Source organism: Podarcis tiliguerta (assembly GCF_965153285.1).
Source record: "Podarcis tiliguerta genome assembly, chromosome: 2".
NCBI classification, from domain to species: domain Eukaryota; kingdom Metazoa; phylum Chordata; class Lepidosauria; order Squamata; family Lacertidae; genus Podarcis; species Podarcis tiliguerta.
Window position 1 is genome coordinate 99,095,180 of NC_139535.1, and position 23,044 is coordinate 99,118,223.

At 41.2% G+C, this 23,044-nt stretch overlaps 1 protein-coding gene across 5 annotated transcripts in view; it reads right to left on the reverse strand.

The window, feature by feature from the left end:
• Window positions 1-23,044, reverse strand: part of CEP112 (centrosomal protein 112) — a gene marked incomplete at its 3' end in the record, with an annotated part of 207,445 nt that overhangs the window by 12,245 nt on the left and 172,156 nt on the right. For all 5 annotated transcript variants that reach the window (XR_014508003.1, XM_083427382.1, XM_083427383.1 and 2 more), the window contains one exon: window positions 12,988-13,077. Coding sequence is in view for 4 of the 5 variants with exons in the window: in XM_083427382.1 (XP_083283508.1) it covers window positions 12,988-13,077 (90 nt within the window). The remainder of the gene's footprint in view (window positions 1-12,987; window positions 13,078-23,044) is intronic.

Sequence of the window (23,044 nt, forward strand, 5' to 3'; positions counted from 1 at the left end):
TTCTTCTTCTTCTTCTTCCAAAAGTTACAACACAGCTTTGTCTACTGCCATAATATCACAGAATGATCCCCTCAATCCCACATCACGGCCATGTTGGCTCGCCAAATACCCTCAATAGGAACCCTATTTCTAACAGCTCAAAAGACATCTTATACATTATCTAAATAATCTTTTGTCACAGCACAGTAAAATTAAGCCGATATCATCACCATCGTTCAACAGGGTGGCTCCAGATGATCAAAGCACTTCAAAAGTAAGAGAGTGGCCAATCACCAGAATGGCCAACCATCGAGGATGCTGGAAACCATAGTCCAGCAATACCTGGAAGGCTACAAGCTCCCCATGACTGACCCAAGGCCACCTAGTGAGTTCATCACATTGGTTAGGTTCTAACTGGGGATCTCCTCATCTATACCTTGGTCTCTGGAACCACAGAGCTCACAGCTAGGCAGGTATACTTTTAATCATTATGCACAATTTGAAATTGATTGATTGGATTTGGATACCGCCCTTCATCCGAAGATCACAGGGCGGTTCGCAACGTATGGAACCATTTCATTTGACCTTGAATACAAGTCTCCTGTCTTGTCTTCTTGATCTTAGTGGTATCTTAAGACATATATGCTGAAGGGGTGGTCAAGGACAGACTCTGCATATGCTCAGAGGCACTCTCCTTTATCATTGCCTCACATGCCCTCAGCAGTACTTGTATGGTATGTGTATAAAACTTTGGCTGTGGAGGTGGCATTGCTCATGTTCTTATGTGATCCCATTTAGGCGTGGTAAAGAGCTGTTCTAAATGTGTGATTTCCCACCCTGCCTTCCTGTGTGCGTTTTAAAAACCGTGTGGTATTTGAGCTTTTTCAGAATAAATCATCCATTCACTCAGGGTGGGGCTTTTTGGGGTTGGTTTTTTTTTTATCTAATAAAACATTAAATAAAATGTGTTTGAGTTTGCTTAACATATGGTACACATTTTCTTGAGAAGAAACAAAACACCAGAACAGCTCACTGTTTTCATTTTTAGGCATTCAGAAAATAAGTGCTGTGTTTTATGAATCTGGTAATTTTGTGGATCTTAAGGACTGAAAGGTATCACCTACCTAGGGAGGCTAAAGTAATAGCAAAACTTACACCTCTGTGTAAGAAGTCAAACAGTTGGTTATGTAACAGTGGGGTGGTGATGAAAGGCCCCAGGGAATATCAGCCAAAGGTCTTAGTTTGGGTTGGGACACCACCTTGGTTAGGCTGCAACTTTCACAGTATCACATTGCTCTACTGAAGGGGGAAAGATATGATTCCAGAAGTTACTACATTTCCAAAGTATGAACAAGTATTCATATTGGTACAAGTGGCTTCTCTGCTGCCTATTGAGTATCCAGCTCTTTTAAAACTCTCAAAATTATTTTTAAAATTGTATTAGCTATATATAAAGGTATTGTATATGAAATAAAACGCAGTAAATATATAAAAGACACTGAATCCCGCCCCCTATCCTTATCCAAGGGAAGGAGTACATATTTGAAATACAGTGGTACCTCGGGTTAAGAACTTAATTTGTTCCGGAGCACCTGAAGCTGTTCTTAACCTAAAGCACCACTTTAGCTAATGGGGCCTCCTGCTGCTGCCGTGCCGCCGGAGCACGATTTCTGTTCTTATCCAGAAGCAAAGTTCTTAACCTGGAGCACTATTTCTGGGTTAGCAGAGTCTGTAACCTGAAGCATATGTAACCTGAAGCATATGTAACCTGAAGCGTAGGTAACCTGAAGCGTATGTAACCTGAGCTACCACTGTAATCAGGTAATGTGGTTTGTTTGGGACTACACCACTTCATAATGCGTGATGTTTGAATGTTCCTCCATGACAGGGGGGAACCCAAACATAACACACACACACACACACAGACGACTCCTTGCCTATAGAAACTAGATTGCCCAGGATTAGAGCATAAATTTGGAGATTTTTTTATTCAGTCATGCAATTCCCCCACCTGCTTTCTGAAGGGGTATGACCCAAGGGCTGCACCATGTGATTTGTCTGAACATGTAGCCTGTCTCCAAGAAAACGTATTATTTTAGTGACTGCTGGTCTTTTCTTTCTAAAACCAGATCACCCACCTGGAAAATCCTCTGTTTGTAGTTAAGCACTTACAGTTTATATAATTCATAACTGCCAAAGAGAAGCAGCCAAGCAAACCTTAGGAAGCAATATGCTACATAACAGCAGCATTCTTGCGATTACGTGAGTTGGAGAGGAATAAAAGTCATCACTCAACACCATGGCATAGCTGTGGTCAGAAAACACTTGCTACTTGACTATTCTGCCAGTGTAAAGAATCCTTCATTGCCTCTGCAGGGATCTTACTGCCAATGAGCTCCTTCTCCTGAAAGAAAATATATTGGTGGCTGAAGGTCTTCTATCATGAGATGACAGATGTGTTGCACAATATGTTTCACAATATGCATCCCTCCTCAAGAAATGAAGGAGGGAGCCTCCATAATACCCTTGGAATACCCCCCCCAAACAATATGACCTAGGCAGCCAAAGAACAGTTGCAGAGTTTTACCATAAGAACCTAGGGTTCTACATTTGCTACTGGTGTTGAGTTGGGGATTGTGTTATTTAAGTTTTTCATCTGGCCTCCCCCAAAAGGCTCAGATTATTTCCAAGCAGCCAATCTGTACCAGTATATATTCATTATTAACTATTCACTAGCTCTCAAACTATGTTATCAGCGAAGATAAGCGCCGAGAATAGCAGGGTGGTTGGCAGGAGAGAGAGCCATTTCACTTCTCCTAGAGGTAATGAGTTCTGCCTCTCTGTCTTTCTTAGCCACTCTGGGGTAACTGATCTGACAAGAGCATAGGTCAGGGGTGAATTACAACTCTCATCAGCCACAGCAAGCATTGGATGATGGAGGTTGTCATTCAGCAATATCTGGAGGGCAAAAGATTCCCCACACCTCTCATAGGACAGTAAGAGACAGGAATGAATGAATGAATGAATGAAACAAACAAACAAACAAACAAACAGTTCCTTACATGGACAGTTCCTAAACAAATTCAGAATTAAATGCCCATGTATATAAGATCATAGTAGGCAAGGGTATGATCCACCCTCACAACCTGCAGAATGCTCTTGGTGGAGGTAGCTTGTCTTTGCAAAGCATGGAAGGCAATGTTTGGGTGCCTGGTTGGGGTACCGTGAGAGATCTACAGACTCCAAATATGGATCCCCATCTAACAAAGAGCTGTTGTGCGGGAGGGAGCAGATCAGGTATTGGAAACCTGTGTTGTTCCCCCCAATGTTCTTGCACTACAACTCCATTCACCCTTGACCATTAGCCATGCTAGGTGGAGCAGATGGGAGTTGGGAATCCAACAGCGTATGGAGGGGTCACAGGTTCCTGACCCGTGAACAGAACATGGCCCAGTTCTTTCCCAGTACAGTGGTACCTCGGGTTATAGACGCTTCAGGTTACAGACTCCGCTAACCCAGAAATAGTACCTTGGGTTAAGAACTCTGCTTCAGGATGAGAACAGAAATCGTGCAGCAGCAGCGGGAGGCCCCATTAGCTAAAGTGGTACCTCAGGTTAAGAACAGTTTCAAGTTAAGAAACTGTTCTGAAGGCGAGAGTTAAATAAATTACTTATGCTCTCATGTTATAATTCCCCTTCTTGGAAAAGGACAGGGTATCAATTTAACTCTCACCTTCAGTCAGACATATCATACTGTTCTTCAATGCTTCTCACAGGGTACAGCTGGGGTGTGTGTGTGACTTTAACAATTTCAGCTAAAATTCCACAGTTGCAGAGAATTTAAAACAGACATTCACTAAAATAAAAACCTGAAAAATATTCTTAATCACGTTCTTAATCATGCACTACAACCCCTTGTCAACCAATATTATTTCCATCTATATACACGGGAACCTAAAGTCAAGATGCATTGCTTGCTCAAGGTCAAAATAAGCAGAGACGCCATAGAAAATCCTTGGCTGGTCACTATAGGAGGAACTGAGGCTTCATCGGAGAAGAACCAACAAGCAAGTAAACTTGAGAGTGAAATGGTGGCTCAGAATTATAACCAATAAAAGTCATACACTGTTTATTGGCTCAATTAAAACAGGATTGAAATAAAGCCCAGTGAAATGTTTTAGGATCAAAGTATAATTTTAAGAAGTGGCCTGTTGGAGAATCAATTATGTCCCAACCAGCTGCAAGTATCATAGAATCCTGGCCTCCTTCCCGTCCCACTACAAAAAAAGGAGAAAAACCCTACATAGCTCCCATACTTTGTTTGTAGCAGATTTGGTTATTTAGATACATATTAATTTCAGTTAATAGCTTACTTTTTCTGCATTCACTTCGGACTTGATCTTTTGTTCCTGCCTAAGACATTACTGATTGTCCACTTCTGCTATGGCTGAAGTTGTGTTGTGCAAGCTTTGAGTAGGGCTGCAGACATTAACTTTAAAACACGCCACCACCAAATAGTCATTATTAGCAGAAGTACAGTGGTGCCTCGCAAGACGAAATTAATTCGTTCCGCGAGTCTCTTCGTCTAGCGGTTTTTTCATCTTGCGAAGCAACCCTATTAGCGGCTTAGCGGATTAGCGCTATTAGCGGCTTAGCGGCTATTAAACCCTATTAGCGGCTATTAAAGGCTTAGCGGCTTAGCTGCTAAAAGGCTATTAGCGGTTTAGCGGCTTAGAAAAAGGGGGTGGGGAGCGAAAAAAAATCTCAAGACTCGCAAGACATTTTCGTCTTGCGAAGCAAGTCCATAGGGAAATTCGTCCTGCGAAGCACATCGAAAAACGGAAAACCCTTTCGTCTAGCGGGTTTTCCGTCTTGCGAGGCATTCGTCTTGCGGGGCACCACTGTACCAGCTTGGAATTTACAGTCTGCATTATGCTACTAATGTAGGGGTAAAGATCCTTGTTTTTTCTCGATATTTACTCCAGACAGTTTATATATTGCTTGATTGTAAAAACGACGACAACCCTGCTTCCAACACTTCAGTTTTTTTTGCTAATGTACCCTGCAGCAAATCAGCGCTGCAAATATATTGCTGGTTAACAATAGAATTTTTGTCTCCTCTGTTAGCATATGTATGAGGCTTTCTGTAAGAGTTACCCCATCGGTTGAGAAATTCAGCACTACTTCATTAGACAGCTAAAATATTGTTCCTGATGAAGAGCTATCAGGAACCTACCACACTTCTTGTCTACTGATGCCCATTGTTGCATTTGTGTTTCCATTACCACATTTTTTCTTTACTGAATAGGCCAGCTCAGGCAGCCCCATTCTAAACTATTGCAAATAATTCTGCCCCATGAAAGGAGACAAATCCTTCAATTGTTTCTATGGTTCTGCAAAATGATTCATTGTGTAAAAAGAAAAGCTGTATCTTCCAACGTGTCCTTTCCTAATAAGGAAAATAAATAACTGAAATTGCAGAACATCTCATCAATGCTGGAACACTGGCACAGTCACTTAATATTCTTATCAAAATTTCACTCTCTTCCTTTTAAGCAAGTTTACTCAGTGCCTTTCAACTTTGTTTACATGCCTTTTCTATCTCCCTTATCCCCTCTTTCCACTTCCTATTTCCAGCTGCTCAAATCACGTTAACTATCTGTTCTTTGCCACGGCAGCTGCACGCTCACCTTTGTACTTTTCTGAGACTGTGCCTGATTATCAAGGTTCACTTCTTTGTAGCTACCATTTACCTCTGTTGGCCTCTTTGGCAATGTTCTGCTTGTACAAGAACTCTCTACCCACTTTGGTATCTTTCCACTTAGATAAAAGGACTGGAAAAAAGGGCTTAGAAAATGATCCTAGCCCTCATTTCCCATGTTTGGTGATTCTGCTATATACATTCGTTGCAGATTGTGAAATCAGATTGTCCCTCTTGCTACAAAGACACTTAGCAAGCCACTAGTCTCTTGTGTGCTGTTGCTTAACACCAGAGCAGCACACAACAAGACCTCACTCATCCTGGGTGCTGATCTGGGTGTGTTATTCTGAGATTTGGGTGAGTGCGCTGCGCTTACTCAGATACTTTTGAGCAACACCAAGAGAGGTTGCAAGGGCCAGTATGGGAGTGGAGTGTAGCTGAGATCCATCAACTTCCATCTCCATCACCAGGAAACCCCTATCTTGAAGCTGGCTGTGAGGGCCTGCACCTGGTGATTGGCCAAAGACCTCCATGCGCATTTGCGCACGCACACACACACACACACACACAGGTTGGGAGCCTCAATGGTGCCCCTCTGGAGGCTTCACCCAGGGCAAAAAAAGCCAGCAAGCCCTCCAATAGCTACAGCACTGCTAGGGAGGGCTGTTACTAGTGTATCATCTACCCTGATGCCCAGTAGCTTCTCTGACTGAGCTGGTGGAAGTAATCTCAGGAGTGTGCTGGAGGAATTAAGAATGATAGCTCTGGTTGATTTCAACACCCATGTTTTGGCTCAGGACTTCATGGCTTCTATGACAACCATGGGGCTGTCTCAAGTTGTCATCTGTCCTTGACTTGGTCTGGAAATGGGATGGTGGTGGATAGGAAAAATTGGATAGTCAACTTAAGGTTCTACTTTCCTTTATCTTTCACTTATATAGAGTTGTTACAGAAACAAGTTCTACCCAGTAATACAGAATCACAGTATTCATCTAATGGACAATACATGGTTTTCACTTATCCATTAGTGATATTGATGTGAACAGTCCCTTTCCCCATTTTCCCTTCATATAATTTCAATCAATTGGGCTGTTTCCAGTGTCTCTAAAGTTTTAACATAGTCTGAGCCCTCTAGCACCTGACAAGACCAATCTTGAGATCAACCGACAAGTAAAAGAATAGAATGTCTCAGAGAAATTTGATACCTACTGTCTAAACCACTAAAACAGGCAGCAAGAGGATCCATTATAACATAAGCATGATGATTTAACTTATTATATCCATAACCTGCGACCAATCACGTTTCCTTTAATAAGAAGATGTGGCAAATGTTCTCTATGATTAGCAACCAAATTTTTCAAAAGATGCATCATTGTGTGAGAACACATTTATTTAATTGGAATAGACACAGACAAGTTAGGCTGAAGACAGTAAACACCCAATGGTCAAAAAAATAACTTAAGTTAGAATAATAAACATTAAACTGGCAAACTCAATGTGCCATTGAATCATATTTCTCTTGCAATTATCACTTCTATTTTCATTTTGCACTTTGGAATGAAATGGAATCAGTATTTTCTAAACAGACTTCACTCTATTTCTAGACAACAACATATTCAAGCCTCCATTTTCTTGTGCTTGAATTTATTTCAAAATAAATATTAAAGAATGTGGAAATGATAGTGGAACTTATCCTTATTCTTTTAATAATATTCACAAATTATTTATATTTGATTTTCAGTTTGGGACCAATTATCTTCTAATTAAGATGCTTTGGGGACTTGTCTTCAGAGATATAAAGGTGGAGCTACAGAAGGGAGATCTTAGCGATTGTGTACATTCGGGCAGAGATCCCTTTTTGACTAGTGTCTGTCAAAAGTTTTAGCTGTCAAACTTTCCTTCGGTTTCTAGTTTCAGAATGGCTACATTTAGGTCTGGCAATTTTGCTTAGCAATACGGCCTTTTTTAGAGATCCATTCTATTAAATTTAACAGACGTTTAAAAATATTTCTCACATGCACAGTGGGGAAAGCTAATGCCTTGCATGCTGCTAAGATGAAGGCCAAGCAAAAGTGCATTCATCTGAAGAACAAATGACACAATACAATATAGCCATGTCTGTGTAATGAAGCACTAATGGTATATTCTTCCTAGCAGGGGTGACAGGCATCAGAGAAGCAAGTGCTTAACTGTTTACAGCCCTAAACTTTCCCCTCCCTCACCAATGCTTGTAACCCCACCTGTGTTCTGGACTTACTTTGCAGCACTGAAGGAGGCCACAGGGCCATTATTACACATGGCTGAAGAGTAATGTGTAGTTTGCCCTCTAGTGAACTTGTGAGACATGAGCACAAAGTTAGAGAGTTGCCTCATCTAAAAACAAGGCAAACATGAAGAACCAAGATACCACCCAACAGGAAATAATGAGAAACAGCCTTGTGTTTTTAATTAAAAACACAACAATTTTTTTTCATGTCTCATTCATTTGTTTGTTATAGAATCAAAACACAAGAGTTTTCCTTTTAATGAAAAACAGCAGCCATTTAAACCTGCATTTCTCTCACTCAAAACAGACTTGCAAAGGCCCAGGAAATTGCCTTTTGTAATTGTGCCAAGGCAAATTGTGAACCTTTAGAAAATGTGTTATCAAGACAATAATATTTGGTACACTTAGGGGGGAAAGTACTAAGGATGTGCTTTAATTATCATGGCTGTTAATTAGCTGAACTGGAATGGGCTACTATTCTCTCTCTCTCTCTCTCTCTCTCTCTCATAGAATCATAGAATCATAGAGTTGGAAGAGACCACAAGGGTCATCGAGTCCAACCCCCTGCCAAGCAGGAAACACCATCAGAGCACTCCTGACATATGGTTGTCAAGCCTCTGCTTAAAGACCTCCAAAGAAGGAGACTCCACCACACTCCTTGGCAGCAAATTCCACTGTCGAACAGCTCTTACTGTCAGGAAGTTCTTCCTAATGTTTAGGTGGAATCTTCTTTCTTGTAGTTTGGATCCATTGCTCCGTGTCCGCTTCTCTGGAGCAGCAGAAAACAACCTTTCTCCCTCCTCTATGTGACATCCTTTTATATATTTGAACATGGCTATCATATCACCCCTTAACCTCCTCTTCTCCAGGCTAAACATGCCCAGCTCCCTTAGCCGATCCTCATAAGGCATTGTTTCCAGGCCTTTGACCATTTTGGTTGCCCTCCTCTGTACACGTTCTAGTTTGTCAGTGTCCTTCTTGAACTGTGGTGCCCAGAACTGGACACAGTACTCCAGGTGAGGTCTGACCAGAGCAGAATACAGTGGCACTATAACTTCCCTTGATCTAGATGCTATACTCCTATTGATGCAGCCCAGAATTGCATTGGCTTTTTTAGCTGCCGCGTCACACTGTTGGCTCATGTTAAGTTTGTGGTCAACCAAGACTCCTAGATCCTTTTCACATGTACTGCTCTCAAGCCAGGTGTCACCCATCTTGTATTTGTGCCTCTCATTTTTTTTGCCCAAGTGCAATACTTTACATTTCTCCCTGTTAAAATTCATCTTGTTTGTTTTTGCCCAGTTCTCTAATCTGTCAAGGTCGTTTTGAAGTGTGATCCTGTCTTCTGGGGTGTTAGCCACCCCTCCCAGTTTGGTGTCATCTGCAAATTTGATCAGGATGCCCTTGAGTCCATCATCCAAGTCGTTGATAAAGATGTTGAATAAGACCGGGCCCAAGACAGAACCCTGTGGCACCCCACTAGTCACTCTTCTCCAGGATGAAGAGGAACCATTGATGAGCACCCTTTGGGTCCGGTCAGTCAGCCAGTTACAAATCCACTGAGTGGTAGCATAGTCAAGACCGCATTTTACCAGCTTCTTTACAAGAATATCATGGGGCACCTTGTCAAATGCCTTGCTGAAATCAAGGTAGACTACATCCACTGCGTTCTCTTCATCTACCAGGCTTGTAATTCTGTCAAAAAATGAGATCAGGTTAGTCTGACATGACTTATTTTTCAGAAATCCATGCTGACTATTGGTGATCACAGCATTCCTTTCTAGGTGCTCACAGATTGTTCGCTTAATGATCTGCTCCAGAATCTTCCCTGGTATTGATGTTAGACTGACTGGGCGGTAATTATTTGGGTCCTCTCTTTTCCCCTTTTTGAAAATAGGGACAACATTTGCCCTCCTCCAGTCTGCCGGGACTTCGCCTGTTCTCCAGGAATTCTCAAAGATGACTGCCAGTGGTTCTGAGATCTCTCTCTCTGTGTGTGTGTGTGTGTGTGTGTGTATGAGACACACAGTCCATTCTACCATTTCAGGATTCTTCAACTTATTCCCATATCCTGCTGTATGTATATTTTTAGCTGTGTATCACTGAGTGATAGACATCAGATGAACTCTCCAGTGATGCATTATGTGAACCAGCAGTTAGAAACTATAGTAGGGAGGGAGAAGGCAGCTAATAGAAGAGCATCTCCCCCAAAATTTGTTTCAAATCCCCATTTTTGTTTTTATTCTCCTCTGCTGAACATACAAAGTATTTGTCATGGTATTAAGGAACACTTTTTACATGTGCTGATTTACTGACCGATTAGGTGGCATAGGACGCAGTGGCACTGTGGGTTAAACCACAGAGCCTAGGACTTGCCAATCAGAAGGTCGGTGGTTCGAATCCCCACGATGGGGTGAGCTCCCATTGCTCGGTCCCTGCTCCTGCCAACTTAGCAGTTCGAAAGCACGTCAAAGTACAAGTAGATAAATAGCTACCACTCTGGCGGGAAGGTAAACAGCGTTTCCGTGTGCTGCTCTGGTTCGCCAGAAGCGGCTTAGTCATGCTGGCCACATGACCCAGAAGCTGTACGCTGGCTCCCTCGGCCAATAAAGCGAGATGAGTGCCGCAACCCCAGAGTTGGTCATGACTGGACCTAATGGTCGGTGGCATGTAGATGTACATAGGAAACAACAGTGTGCTGGAAGTACACCCAGTGAGCTGTTGACTAGTGTACCTATTCCCCTCCAGGACAGAGCATGGAGAAAATGGGTTGTATCCAGTGTCAAATCATACTCAGAGCGTACCCATTAACACTAATAGACACGACTGGCTTAGGCCCATTAGTTTCAGTGAGTCTACCATAAGTTGCAGTAGAACACAATGGGTTTGTGGGTATCACATGACTGTTCACATGCAGTTGAACCCATTTCCAGAATGTTGTGTAACTCCTCCAAGAAAGGGTTGATCAGGTCGTCAATGGCAGCCAACCTACACCCTCCCCAGTCAACCACAGCAAATCCCACAAAGCCACTGACTGATAAAAGCAGCTGGGCTCAATCCATCGGAACACATCACAGCAACTTCTCATTTGTTGTACATGCATATAACCTTATTATCAGCCCCGCTACTTAACTCCCATTTGTTATAAAAACGTGTGGACATTTATGTATAACGAAGAATGACAGAAGGAATTATGAGTTATAGGTAGCAGATAAAGATCAGAAAGATGAACGGAATGGGGAAATGGGAAGCCTGCATAAAAATTAAAGTCTTGGCAGAATTTTTGGCAACTGTTAAAGGACACCTAGGATTTATTATGTACTACCTTTCAGCCTGTTCTTTCTCCAAGGATCTCAGGGTGGCATACAACTTTATACCATCCCATCATATTATCATGTTAACTTCCTGAGAAATAGTGATAACTACACAGCTGAATGGGTATTTGAACCAAGTTCTCTCAAGTCCTAGTGTGATACTTTAAACCCCACATAATTCTAGCCCCCTTCCTGTACAAAATGCAAGGATAATAGACTATATGAAGTAGAAGGTAATGAATGATAAACATGAAAGTATAAAAATCAGGAATCAGAGAGTTGGTTCATTTCCTTAAACAATGAACCGCTCCCTCAGAAAACATTTTCTCTCTTTTAAATATGCAAACAGCCACAGCATTACTCATGGAAAAAGAATCTTTCAGATTATCTGATAACTGTTCTTGCAATATAACTATGCAAAGTATACAGAGTTACGAATGAACAGCAAATATTTTGGCACGGGACCAAAAACTGAAAACTTTACATGTGGGGTTGTAAAGAAAGAAACTTTTTAATCCTCATAACAAGCAAAGGATCCATGGCTAAATACCATGGCTCTAAGAATAAGTATTTCTTTATTCTCTTTTACACTGCAGTATTTCTTGTGTTGCCCAATTCTACATGTCTAATCAGATGTCTAAGTTCAATGTCTCTCCCCCCCCCCCCCCGCCCGGTAAGTGTGCACAGTACAACTGCAGCCTTAAAAGCTCAGGATGATATTTCATATGCCCCTTTAAATAAACGTTTTGTTTTTCATCTATATAGCACTTGAAACCCACAAGTCACTTCATCAGGAGTAGGATGCGTGGGGAAAAAGCAGTGTTCCAGTACTTACCTTTTGCATTCCCAAGTCATACTCACTCCTATTTATTCAGCATGTTTTAGCATTATGACCATGAGCAACCCTGGTGTTTAGACTTGAATGTTCCCTTTCCACTTCCCCACCCTTCAAGGGAGAAAAGAGTTTAAAACTTCTGTGAGTTTTTGCTCAAAACTGATGGCCAGAAGCTTTAAACTTCTTTCCCCCATGCATCAAGGAAGGGAAGGCCTCTCACCTGTTGATCCTTGTAACGCTAAATCATGGTTTAACACTACATCTGAATATAACATGTCTCATTTGAAGAAGCACTTAATATACAAGAGAAGAGGGCAAGAGAATGTCATATAGTTAATATGATTTTATCTCGACTTAAAAGTTTTATTTGGTGTGTAAAGGCATCAACCTTTTTAGGCACATCCAACTGATGCTCGATCACCAATGCGTGGATCCTTTTGGACCTCGAAGTAGGCAGAATGGGGGAGTAATAGGGGGCGTAAGGGGGTTGGCTGCACTTATACGTGCTCTGCCAATACGCATGGAGGTCAAAAACAGAAGCCCTGTGTGAAATGTTTGCCACCTGTATAGGTTTTCTGAAAATGGTTAAATTGCCCACCTGAATAAATACCTAAAAACATATATTACAAATAGTATTGTGATTTACAAATAAATATGTATCATTTGACAGCATAAGGTAGCTGAAATACTGGGTTGAAAGAGACAAAACTACATAAAAACCTGTCCCCAGGGTACAGACAGTTTAATTCTTTTTCTATGAACAAAAACAAATATAAAGCACACTGAAAATTCAGCCAAAAATGTGGTTGCGTCTTCAAGCAAGAAATTGTTTTCCAGTATACGTACAGTCTCCCTGCCCAAGGGCAGAAATCTATCAAGCAACAACATTTTACCTGTTCCTGTGTCTCCAGATCTCTGTGCTGTAACTTCTTTTGAACAGAGCGAACCTGATTGCAGTAGGTTTCAATTTCATCCTGCAAGTCCTGAAAAAATATCAAAACAAAGCAGATATGAACATTCTTAAGATCAGAAAGAAACAAAATGGAATGAATGCAACATCTGAAAGCTTAACTCATGGGTCTTCTGCATTCCGCAATGACAAACAGAGTGGTGGCCTCCATTAGCTTTCTTTTCATTAATTCCTTTCTACAGCAGCACTGATAGCAGTTGTATTTGTTAAAACAAGGCACACTAGTGTCCTTTAGGACTGCTGGCAAGTCATGGGAACAACAACAACAACAGGCTTCCAGGAGCCTGCAAAGGAGGCAGCTCATTGCTCATTTATATGATCCGTGGCTCTGACGTGGTCTCATTTCCCTGTGGGGAGTAGAATGGTAAATTCTGGTCTTCATCAGCTGTATTGCAAGTTGCTTCTAGTTTAAGCATTCAATCCATATGCACAGAGTTGGTCTCTGCATGGGTCTTGCTCTGGGTTTGCCTCCCTCCAGTCAGAAGGCACACAAAGAACATCTCTCACACACAAAAGGTAGGCTCTCCCCAACAATCCAGTGTAACAAGAATCAGAAGTTCAACACTTAGGCACATGCCTGGCATGCAGCACTTTCCTGGGTTCAGTCTCTAAGGCTGGGAGAATATTTCTATCAGAAACCCCTGAGAACTCCTACCAGCCTGAATGGAAAATATGGAGCTAGTTGGAGAAATGATCCGACTAGATAGAAAGTGGATTCTAGGTTTTCAAAGTAAACAATCTTTTTCAGATGTAAGAGCGAAATGTGTCTGGGATTGTGGGAAGCATTCAGTTAGATAAAGGTAAAGGGACCCCTGACCATTAGATCCAGTCGTGGCCGACTCTGGGGATGCGCGGCTCATCTTGCTTTATTGGCCAAGGGAGCCGGCATACAGCTTCCGGGTCATGTGGCCAGCATGACTAAGCCGCTTCTGGTGAACCAGAGCAGCGCATGGAAACACCGTTTACCTTCCCGCCAGAGCAGTACCTATTTATCTACTTGCACTTTGACGTGCTTTCAAACTGCTAGGTTGGCAGGAGCTGGGACTGAGCAACAGGAGCTCACCCCGTCGCAGGGATTCGAACTGCCGACCTTCTGATTGGCAAGTCCTAGGCTCTGTGGTTTAACCCACAGCGCCACCTGTGTCAGTTAGATAGTTGTGTGCAATACACAATGAGACTTTCCTTCCCTCTCTTCCCCAGATTTGTTCTGGAGGGTTGGGAGGACACCCCCCCCAGCAGATTTAGGGGGCACACCAGGGGAAGGGATGGAGGAAAATTCTGTTGTACAAAGAGAAATCCTTCTATGGATGTGCAACTTTGAATGCTGCTCCCTGAGATTAATAATAGGATGTGGAATTTGCAATGAATGTGCAGTTTGCAATGGACTGCATATCCTCTTTGAATTGGACTTAAACCTCTGAACATTACTATCTCATCACTATCTCTGAATTCTATCTCATTGCCCACTAAAAAAATGTAGACTGGATAAACTAGAAAACATAGGACGTGATTCATTTGAGTGCTTGTGGCACACTTAGCACTTCCTTCTCAATGAGCAAAACTTTTAATCCTACTGGAAGCAACTAAAATAACTTGCAGTACAAAGATCTAACATCATCCCCTTTCTAACTCTTAGACAATTAACAGAGCAGAGTAGGCTTAAATCTTTTACAGGATAAAATGGCTATCCAGATAAGATAAGAGAAATACTTCTGATAGCCCTTGCATAATTGTTCTGAAGTGATTCCAAGAGTTAACTTGAAAGCATTAATGCTGTAAAGCTTTAACATATTATGATGCCAAAAACCTTAATCGACACCGAGAGAGCTTCAGATGTTAACAATTCCATATTGTTATACATTACATACATACACAGCGTGCCATAATGGGAGTCCACCATAAAACACATGTTGCAACATTTGCTGCCAAAGGAACCAAGGTTAGGGCAGTTAAAAGAAAGGTCTGTAACGCCGTCTTTTGTCCCCACATCCCTTTCATTACATTGGGCAATGAGGTGAAAAGGCTCAGTTGTTGTACCATGCTCTTCTGAAGTTCTGGGTCCGCCAAATTCATACATGCGCCTACTTTTCAACAGCAGTATGACACTGTATCAGTAATTAACAGCATACAAATTACAGCATCTGAACTTTTTAATTATCTGTGTGCTTTGGGTTCCTCCACCCTCTACCAAGTGCTTCCAAAAAGCTAAATTATGGAGTAAAGAATGGGCTTCAAACTTGTTTGAAATTAATTGCCACAAGTTATGCATATTACAGGTCTGATGCAAGTAATGAGAGCAGGCTGACTATGCTGAACTCCAGCAAAGTTGCCCCATCGTATGCCTTCAGACTATCCCCTGGGATCATTATCATTCTAAAAAGATAATATGCGTAAATGGGAAAGGAATGAACTTTGCATTCCAGCTTCCTGGGATTTCTAAATGGTGGCATGGTGTAACTTTTGGCATCGTTGTTGCTCTTCCAGTGGTGCGTTATGATCTGGATTATGGGAATTAAGACTGCTAAGAGATGTGCCAAAAGCAGAACTGGGAATTAAAAGCTGTGGCAAGTACCAGCGGGAAAAGTGTACTTTAACTATACAGAAAGACGTTTGTGTGCATTCTTATTTTAATTTGCCCAGAGAATAGTTTGGATTTGACAAGAAGCTCCATGCAGTCGTTTTGTTAATAATATCCATATTAAAATACATCTTCAAAATAATATCACAATTCACAAATGAGGACACATATGTTTTAACAACTGACAGATGAATTTTTATGGAGTCTGTTGACATGTCAATTTATTGGCAAATTCAGATTCAATTCAAAATGGCAACCACAGTGTTCAAACATCCACAAAGACTACTGGCCCCACCTTGGGAATCCCATGCAAAGTTTGGTGACGATATCTTGAGAGGCGTCCAAACTCACAGAATACAAGCAAATGGGCAAACCATTTCCCCAAATATATAGATGGTACATTGGTCTTCAGAAAATAGGGTGCTACTTCACATGCAATAGCTTTGCATTTGAAAAAGGAAGGCAGTTGCCCTTCCTATCTGGTCTCTTTAAGGTCACTGTTAGCTAGGAAATTTTCCCCATACATGAAAGAAAGGAGTGCATTTTATTAAAGAAGAGCAACTTGACAGACACTAGAAGATACCTGCAAAATGTAAATTAATCTGGTACATCAATTCTGCCCCAGGATAAAGATGCACTACCTACAATCTGGTCAGTTTTTCTCCAGTTTGGGAAAGTATGTCATTTACAGTTTCCATCGCTAAAGACCTAATCCCATCACTAAAGACCAGATATACTTTATAAATCAGATTCTTAATAAGAACTATTGGATGCATCACTGACATGCTACATTTTGCAAGCAATTTGAGTTAATGGGCTGGGGAAAGACTCTAGATTCAAGTGAGAGATTCGGGCTGTGGATATTAATCCAGAAACCTGCATGCCCTCTGCTGCAGTTAATATGCTAGCCTTCCTTTCTTCAAGCAGGATACATTTAAAAATGTAATAAGCAGCACTTGGCAGCTTTTTCTGGAAACACAATATAGCATCTTTTGAAAATTAAATGTAGAATTAAGGTTCAGAAGTCATGATTCAGCAAAAAAGCTTACTGCACTAAGTTTCAACTGCTCAATAATACACTAGGCATTTTTTTTTCCAGAAAAAAAACACACCATTCAGGTTCAAACCTCTAAAACCCAAAGCCTACAGATTCCTGTTAAATGACTAGTTGGGATGGACCATACAGTGTCGCTTAAAAATAAAGTCTGATGGAATGATACCAGCACTATGGAATTATGAAAGTGACTGATGTGTTATCCTCAAGGGATAAATAATGACTAAAAGTTACACTGTGCAAGGAACAAGTATTAATCAGATTCGCTCAGCTGCAGAGATGACTTGCATCACTGCTATAAAGATAGCTTTTTATTTCAGCCAAGTTGGCTTTCAAATGACAAGCAAATATGTTTGCTGTTGAAGGTTTACACCATACCTGACCTTGGATGTGCTTTGTATTGGCCAGAGAACAAGGAAGTGCAATGTTTTGCTTTCTAGCACAGATATTCCATACTTTGAAAGGCACTTAAAAATGTAAATGAGATAAGCTCTACTCCTGTAACAATGTGAGTGCACTATAGAGTTATGGAAAAAGGCATAATCACTTTGATATATTGATATAAGTGGGGGGAAACCAGATAAATGATAAACCTTTGATTTATTACATTTTCTCTTGCACCTAATACTTTATTATTAAATACAGCATAGAACAATGCCTTGCAGTTATAATACTATCACCAAGGTCAAAACTGGCAGCCATGGTGGGGTGGCTCTTTGGTGGTTTTTTCCCTTGTGAGTATACAGAGGAAAATGGTTTTGTTGGAACTGAGCATCCATGCAACTTTCTCATTGATGATCCTATGACCTACCACTATCAAGGAATCCAGTCTCCACTAAAAGAGATAAACTGTGATGCAGAGCAAAGCTGAGAACAATACAGTGGAACCATGGTTCTCAAACTTAATCTGTTCCGGAAGTCTGTTCGACTCCCAAAACTGTTCGAAAACAGAGGCGCAGCTTCCGATTGGCTGCAGGAGCTTCCTGCACTCAAGCGGAAGCCGCGTCAGATGTTTGGCTTCCGAAAAACGTTCAAAAACTGGAACACTTGCTTCCAGGTTTTCGGTGTCCGGGAGCCGATTTGTTTGACAACTAAGCCGTTAGAGAAGCTAGGTTCGACTGCACTTTCACATGAATGGAGCCATTGGTTCTGTTCATTAAGCACGTTTTGTTGGCAAACAATGACGCCAAAAGTAGCTCTCAGAATTTATTTAATTTTTACCACCACATATGGTTAATCACTCAACATGAAGTTACATTTGTAAACTGCTAACCACGGAGATCAACTAGGTTTATTTGGAGCTGAGCATTTCTGGCAGCTGGCACTGGCATGAGATTCTCTACTTAATTAAACTGACCCACTTAAAAATGCTATAGTTTTCCTGTGGAGCAGTTACCAGGTAGAAGCGAATTTTTAGAAGCTTCCATGTGTGGCTACAACATTTGAATCAAAAGCAGGTTTTAAAATAGCAGGTACAAATAATGATTTTGCTACATGCTTCCTGTGGTCTCACTGCCCCTATGCTGGTTTTCCAGATACTATTACTGGAAGATTATTAAGAGGAGTTCTGACACTTGTGGGCAAGGGAGTTTCCCATCAGCATCTTGATTGATATGCACCTAAAGGTCTTGTTTTCCTTCAGAATACCTTCCAAAACTCTCTTACAATGTTGTAGAGAAAGCATTATTCTGACTGACTTTTCAGATTTTTCATTCACCAACATGGCAATTAACTATGCTTAAGAACAAACAAAAAACAGGTGATTAGTTTGGTCAGCAGATTTTAAAAACAGATTTAAAACTCTATTCAGGCAGACAGGACACCAGAGCAGTTTTGATATGGAGTCATTAAAACATCTACTTGGTAACAATTTCATAAATTTTGTACAAAATGCGAAAGTGAAACAGTTTGATTGAATTCTAAGATCTAACACTGTGAGTGCTTAACTTGGAGAAATTGATTGAACGCAAGCAATACTTCTTTGCATATAGATCTATATTGAGAAATATCACAGATATACCCACCCAAACGGCTCTCCACAGCACTTTAAGATAACTTGGAAGGGAGAGGTTTAACTACTTACACCTACTGTGAGGCCTGCAAAAACAATGAGAAATATAGTTGTTTACGTTTGCTTCCTAACCCTCTATCAAGAAGCTCAGAACAGCATTTTCCTTTTTTCAATAGAACTGCAAGGCAAATGGGGCTAAAAGGAAGTTAATTATACTATTTAGTGGTATTACTTAGCTTCACAGCCATGTCTGCAGCACACATTTCCCCTGACTGGTACAAATAAATAAATCACAGTACACGAGCAGCGTTATAACTCCACCTAGCAAGGCTCCTCCCTGACTGTATTTGGGTGGCAGGATTATAATGCTACCACCATTACATTGGGGTTGGCACAATTATGGTGTGGGGCGACATCACTGGAAAAGCCCTAAAGGAATGTTGGCTATGATCGGGTATTAGGCTTGGTATTTGAAAGAGGAGGGAAACTTTTCATTACCACATGAATAAGCTTGACATGATAGCACTTGTAAATGTTTGGGAGTTTAATTCACTCAAAATTCCCTCTGACTCATAATGTACTTAACAGACCAAATGTGTGGATATTCGATCTAGGTTAAATTCAAGTTGCTGCAGTCAGAAATGTTTGGCAACAAGTTTTGCAAGCGAGAACATCAGTTGAAGCAGCTGCAATTTAACATTATCTTCATAAAATTGATAGCATCCTCCCACAATCTATTCTCCCCCCCCCCCTGTTTCTTTCTGCAAGAGATTGAGCATACGTAGCTTGCTGAAATCCTGAGCGAAAGTCAATGGCAAATAATTAAAATGCCAGAGCTAGGAAAGGTCAGAAGGAATTTATAGGGATATAAATTATATAGCTCAGTGTACCAGAGCAGTTAGCATAAAAGGGAGGAAATTTAAATTCACTTATCAAGGGTTCTTTCGATTTCGATTTCCACGTTTTTGAAGAACAGAGTGGTTTATACCTGATAACAACTGAATGTCTAGGTCAGGTTCTTTCCTGTTTGCAGCCCCTAAAGAGGCGGTGGAAATCCTAAGTGCCATGTTGTGTGTGGATATTTTCTGCCTGTGGAAATATCCAAGGCTTTCTTCTGATGCGATGTTGAGAGAGCGCCAACGCAGCCCATTGCCAGGATGACAGGAGAAAGCCTGGGCTGCCAATGCCCAACCACATCAGAATTGCCCCAGACTCCTAGAAGGCTGAAATCTGTAGCTGTAATATCCTTACCCCTGCACCAGGGCTTAAAAGAATTGGGGTTTAAAGGGAGGTAGTTTAGGAGAAAAGGGCTTGAAGGGGAATTTCAGCTCCCCTCACCCAAGTGCAGTTTTTTTGTGAAAAGTGGGACTCTTCCCCTGTTTAGGTGAGCTGGGAATAGCACAGAAACAAATATTGCTGCCTTGGAAGGTCTATGTTGATTCCAAGTGCTGTGGAAAAATAGTAATGGTCAAACCCTAAGCCTTCCTGAGCTGCAGTGAAAGAACTGTCTTGGAAGGTTTATGCAAAAACAGTGGTATTTTATGTTGGGTAGTCTCTATATTTATTTTGACTGGTGATGGGGCAAATCTATACCCAGCATTCTTCTGTCCTATGCCTTCCTGTAAAATAATACTCGCTGTGATTGCTCAATATCCCCCAATTAAATGTGGGCCTGTTGATGATAGTACTAAAACAAGACAAGGAAAAGTTGACAGCAAACTTTAATAACTGCTAGTGTATTCTGTACATACCACCAAGTTATAACTTCTTAATCATTTGGTAAAATATTATCTGTTATTGTAAAGCAGATACTTCAGGTGATTTCAGCTGAAAATGGGATCATGGGATCCATGAGAGGTCCTCTCCTTATCCCTCTTAAACTGCAGAATTGTAGGTGTTTTTTTTTTAAAGAAATGTTAATAACACAATACCCTTTTTCTTTTTGTACAAGGAAAACAAAACAAAAGTGTATGCAGTTAACTTAAGGCACATGTTTGCTGTGCACATATGGAAAAATTCTTTTCTGGTGGGAACTTTTGCAGTTGTTGCAAAATACCAATATATCTAAGAAGCTCTCTCTTTGATGTTGAATTATTGCTCTGCTATTCATTGGGCTACTTGTCCAATACAAACTCCAGTATTGAAGTCTCTATTTCTTTATTCTGAAAACAAAAAATAGGGGCTGGAGATAAACTGAAATTGACCCTAATGTCTGCAAGGGTGGAAAGTTGTATTTTGTACTACACCCAGTACTGAAATATATTGGAGAGTTTTTGTATTGCATATACACAATCTCTCCAGGACACTGAAAAATCCTAGTGAGGATTTACACCATCACATAAAGGAACAACCTCTTAATGCAACAGCATTTCTCAAACTCACTGTAGATTTAGCCCACGGTGTTGAATAAGTTGTGAGATCAATCCCTGGCAGGATACTGACATGCTAAGAACCTTACACGCCGAAGAATTGATGCTTTTGAATTATGGTGCTGGAGGAGACTCTTGAGAGTCCCATGGACTGCAAGAAGATCAAACCTATCCATTCTGAAGGAAATCAGCCCTGAGTGCTCACTGGAAGGACAGATCCTGAAGCTGAGGCTCCAATACCTTGGCCACCTCATGAGAAGAGAAGACTCCCTGGAAAAGACCCTGATGTTGGGAAAGATGGAGGGCACAAGGAGAAGGGGACGACAGAGGACGAGATGGTTGGATAGTGTCTTCGAAGCTACAAACATGAGTCTGACCAAGCTGGGAGAGGCAGTGGAAGACAGAAGTGCCTGGCGTGCTCTGGTCCATGGGGTCACGAAGAGTCAGACACGACTAAACGACTAAACAACAACAACAAGAACCTTACAATGTGGGAAAGTGGTGAAAAGAATCCATTCCCGAGCAAGAACTATCAAGCAACAAACCTGTGTCTGGTTTGACACACCTTATACTGGTCTGGTTCACACATAACAAGAAACCACTGTTCAAAGTAAACCATTGTTCTAATTAAACATGAGCACTTTGTTTCCTCCCCTGGTCTTGACTTAGAAGCCAAGGTTTGTTTGTGGCTTACCAGTTGTGGTTTGTTTGGAGAGAACAAACCATGGTCTTGGGTTCACACCTTACAATAGGCCAGACTCTGGCTTGTTTTAGGCATGCTCCCTCTGCTGCATGGCTCTATCAGGAGCCAGGGAGGAGCAAGGTACCTGTGCATGTTAAAGCAAAGTTTATTTTAAATGATGCATTAACACTGCATGCAAACTGGACCACTATTAATTTGCCCATTACATTCATGTAAACTAGTTGTACAGTGTGGTAGAGACAGTATTGCTGTGTAAATTATGGGTAAAGTAGAAAAAAATACAATTGATAACACAAATTGTTATTGTTTAGTTTGATTCCCTGTTCTTAAAAATTTACTCAAATACTGTTTTTCATCTAGGAACCCAGGCAGCTATAAGCTCAAGAAGTTCTTTAAAGACTCTTAACATTTTCTTATGTTTCATCCTTTTCTCCAACTCATATTTTTCAGCACTGTTCAAAAAGTTTTTCTGACTACTGGAACACAATGATTAAGAAAAATACTTAAACATATGCCTATGAACAGCCCCATTAAAATGAAACAAGAACGGTTTTATTCTTTGAAGTGTGATACCTTTGAATTCTTCACCTTACTCTGGAGCAAATTAAAATCTAAACAATGAAATCAGGTAGAATGATTCTTGGAATTACAAAATCAGAAATGAAAGCAGTGCTTACAGTATTAATAGGTCCAGGTAACGTGTTAACATCACAATCTGTAAAGCATGCCAAACACAGGGGTTTCTTATGTGCCCCTCCAAAGCCCCCTGCCAAAACTACAGGAGTCGAACCATTTCTGAAGATCTGCTTAGGAGGGCAGCAGTTGTCCCCTTTTTAAGGAGCTGGGGCCTGAAGATTTCCTTTCCCTTTTTGTTTTGTGCCAGTCGTGTTGGCATTGCCAGGGGGTGCCTACAGCTTCAGCTGATCAGATGGGCTTGCATTTACTAGCAGCGCCAAATTTAGGGTGGTGTGAGCAATTAGTTCCTTCACATAGGGTGTCAAAATGGGGTGTGTGTGTGTGCAAAATTGAGGCGACCCATAACTGAGAATATCCATTTGAGGGCGCCAAACTTTGGCCTTGCACAGGGACCATATTACGAAATATTACCAAAGTTCACCCCCAGTCACACAAAGTGCAAAGCCAATGGGTAATGGGGTTACCCATTAATAAATAGGATAGCAGGTTCCCTACCCTTTCTGACATTGGGGCAGTTGGGTCGGGGGTTTTCTTCCCATATGGTTGAGTGTGAATTGATACTCCTGACA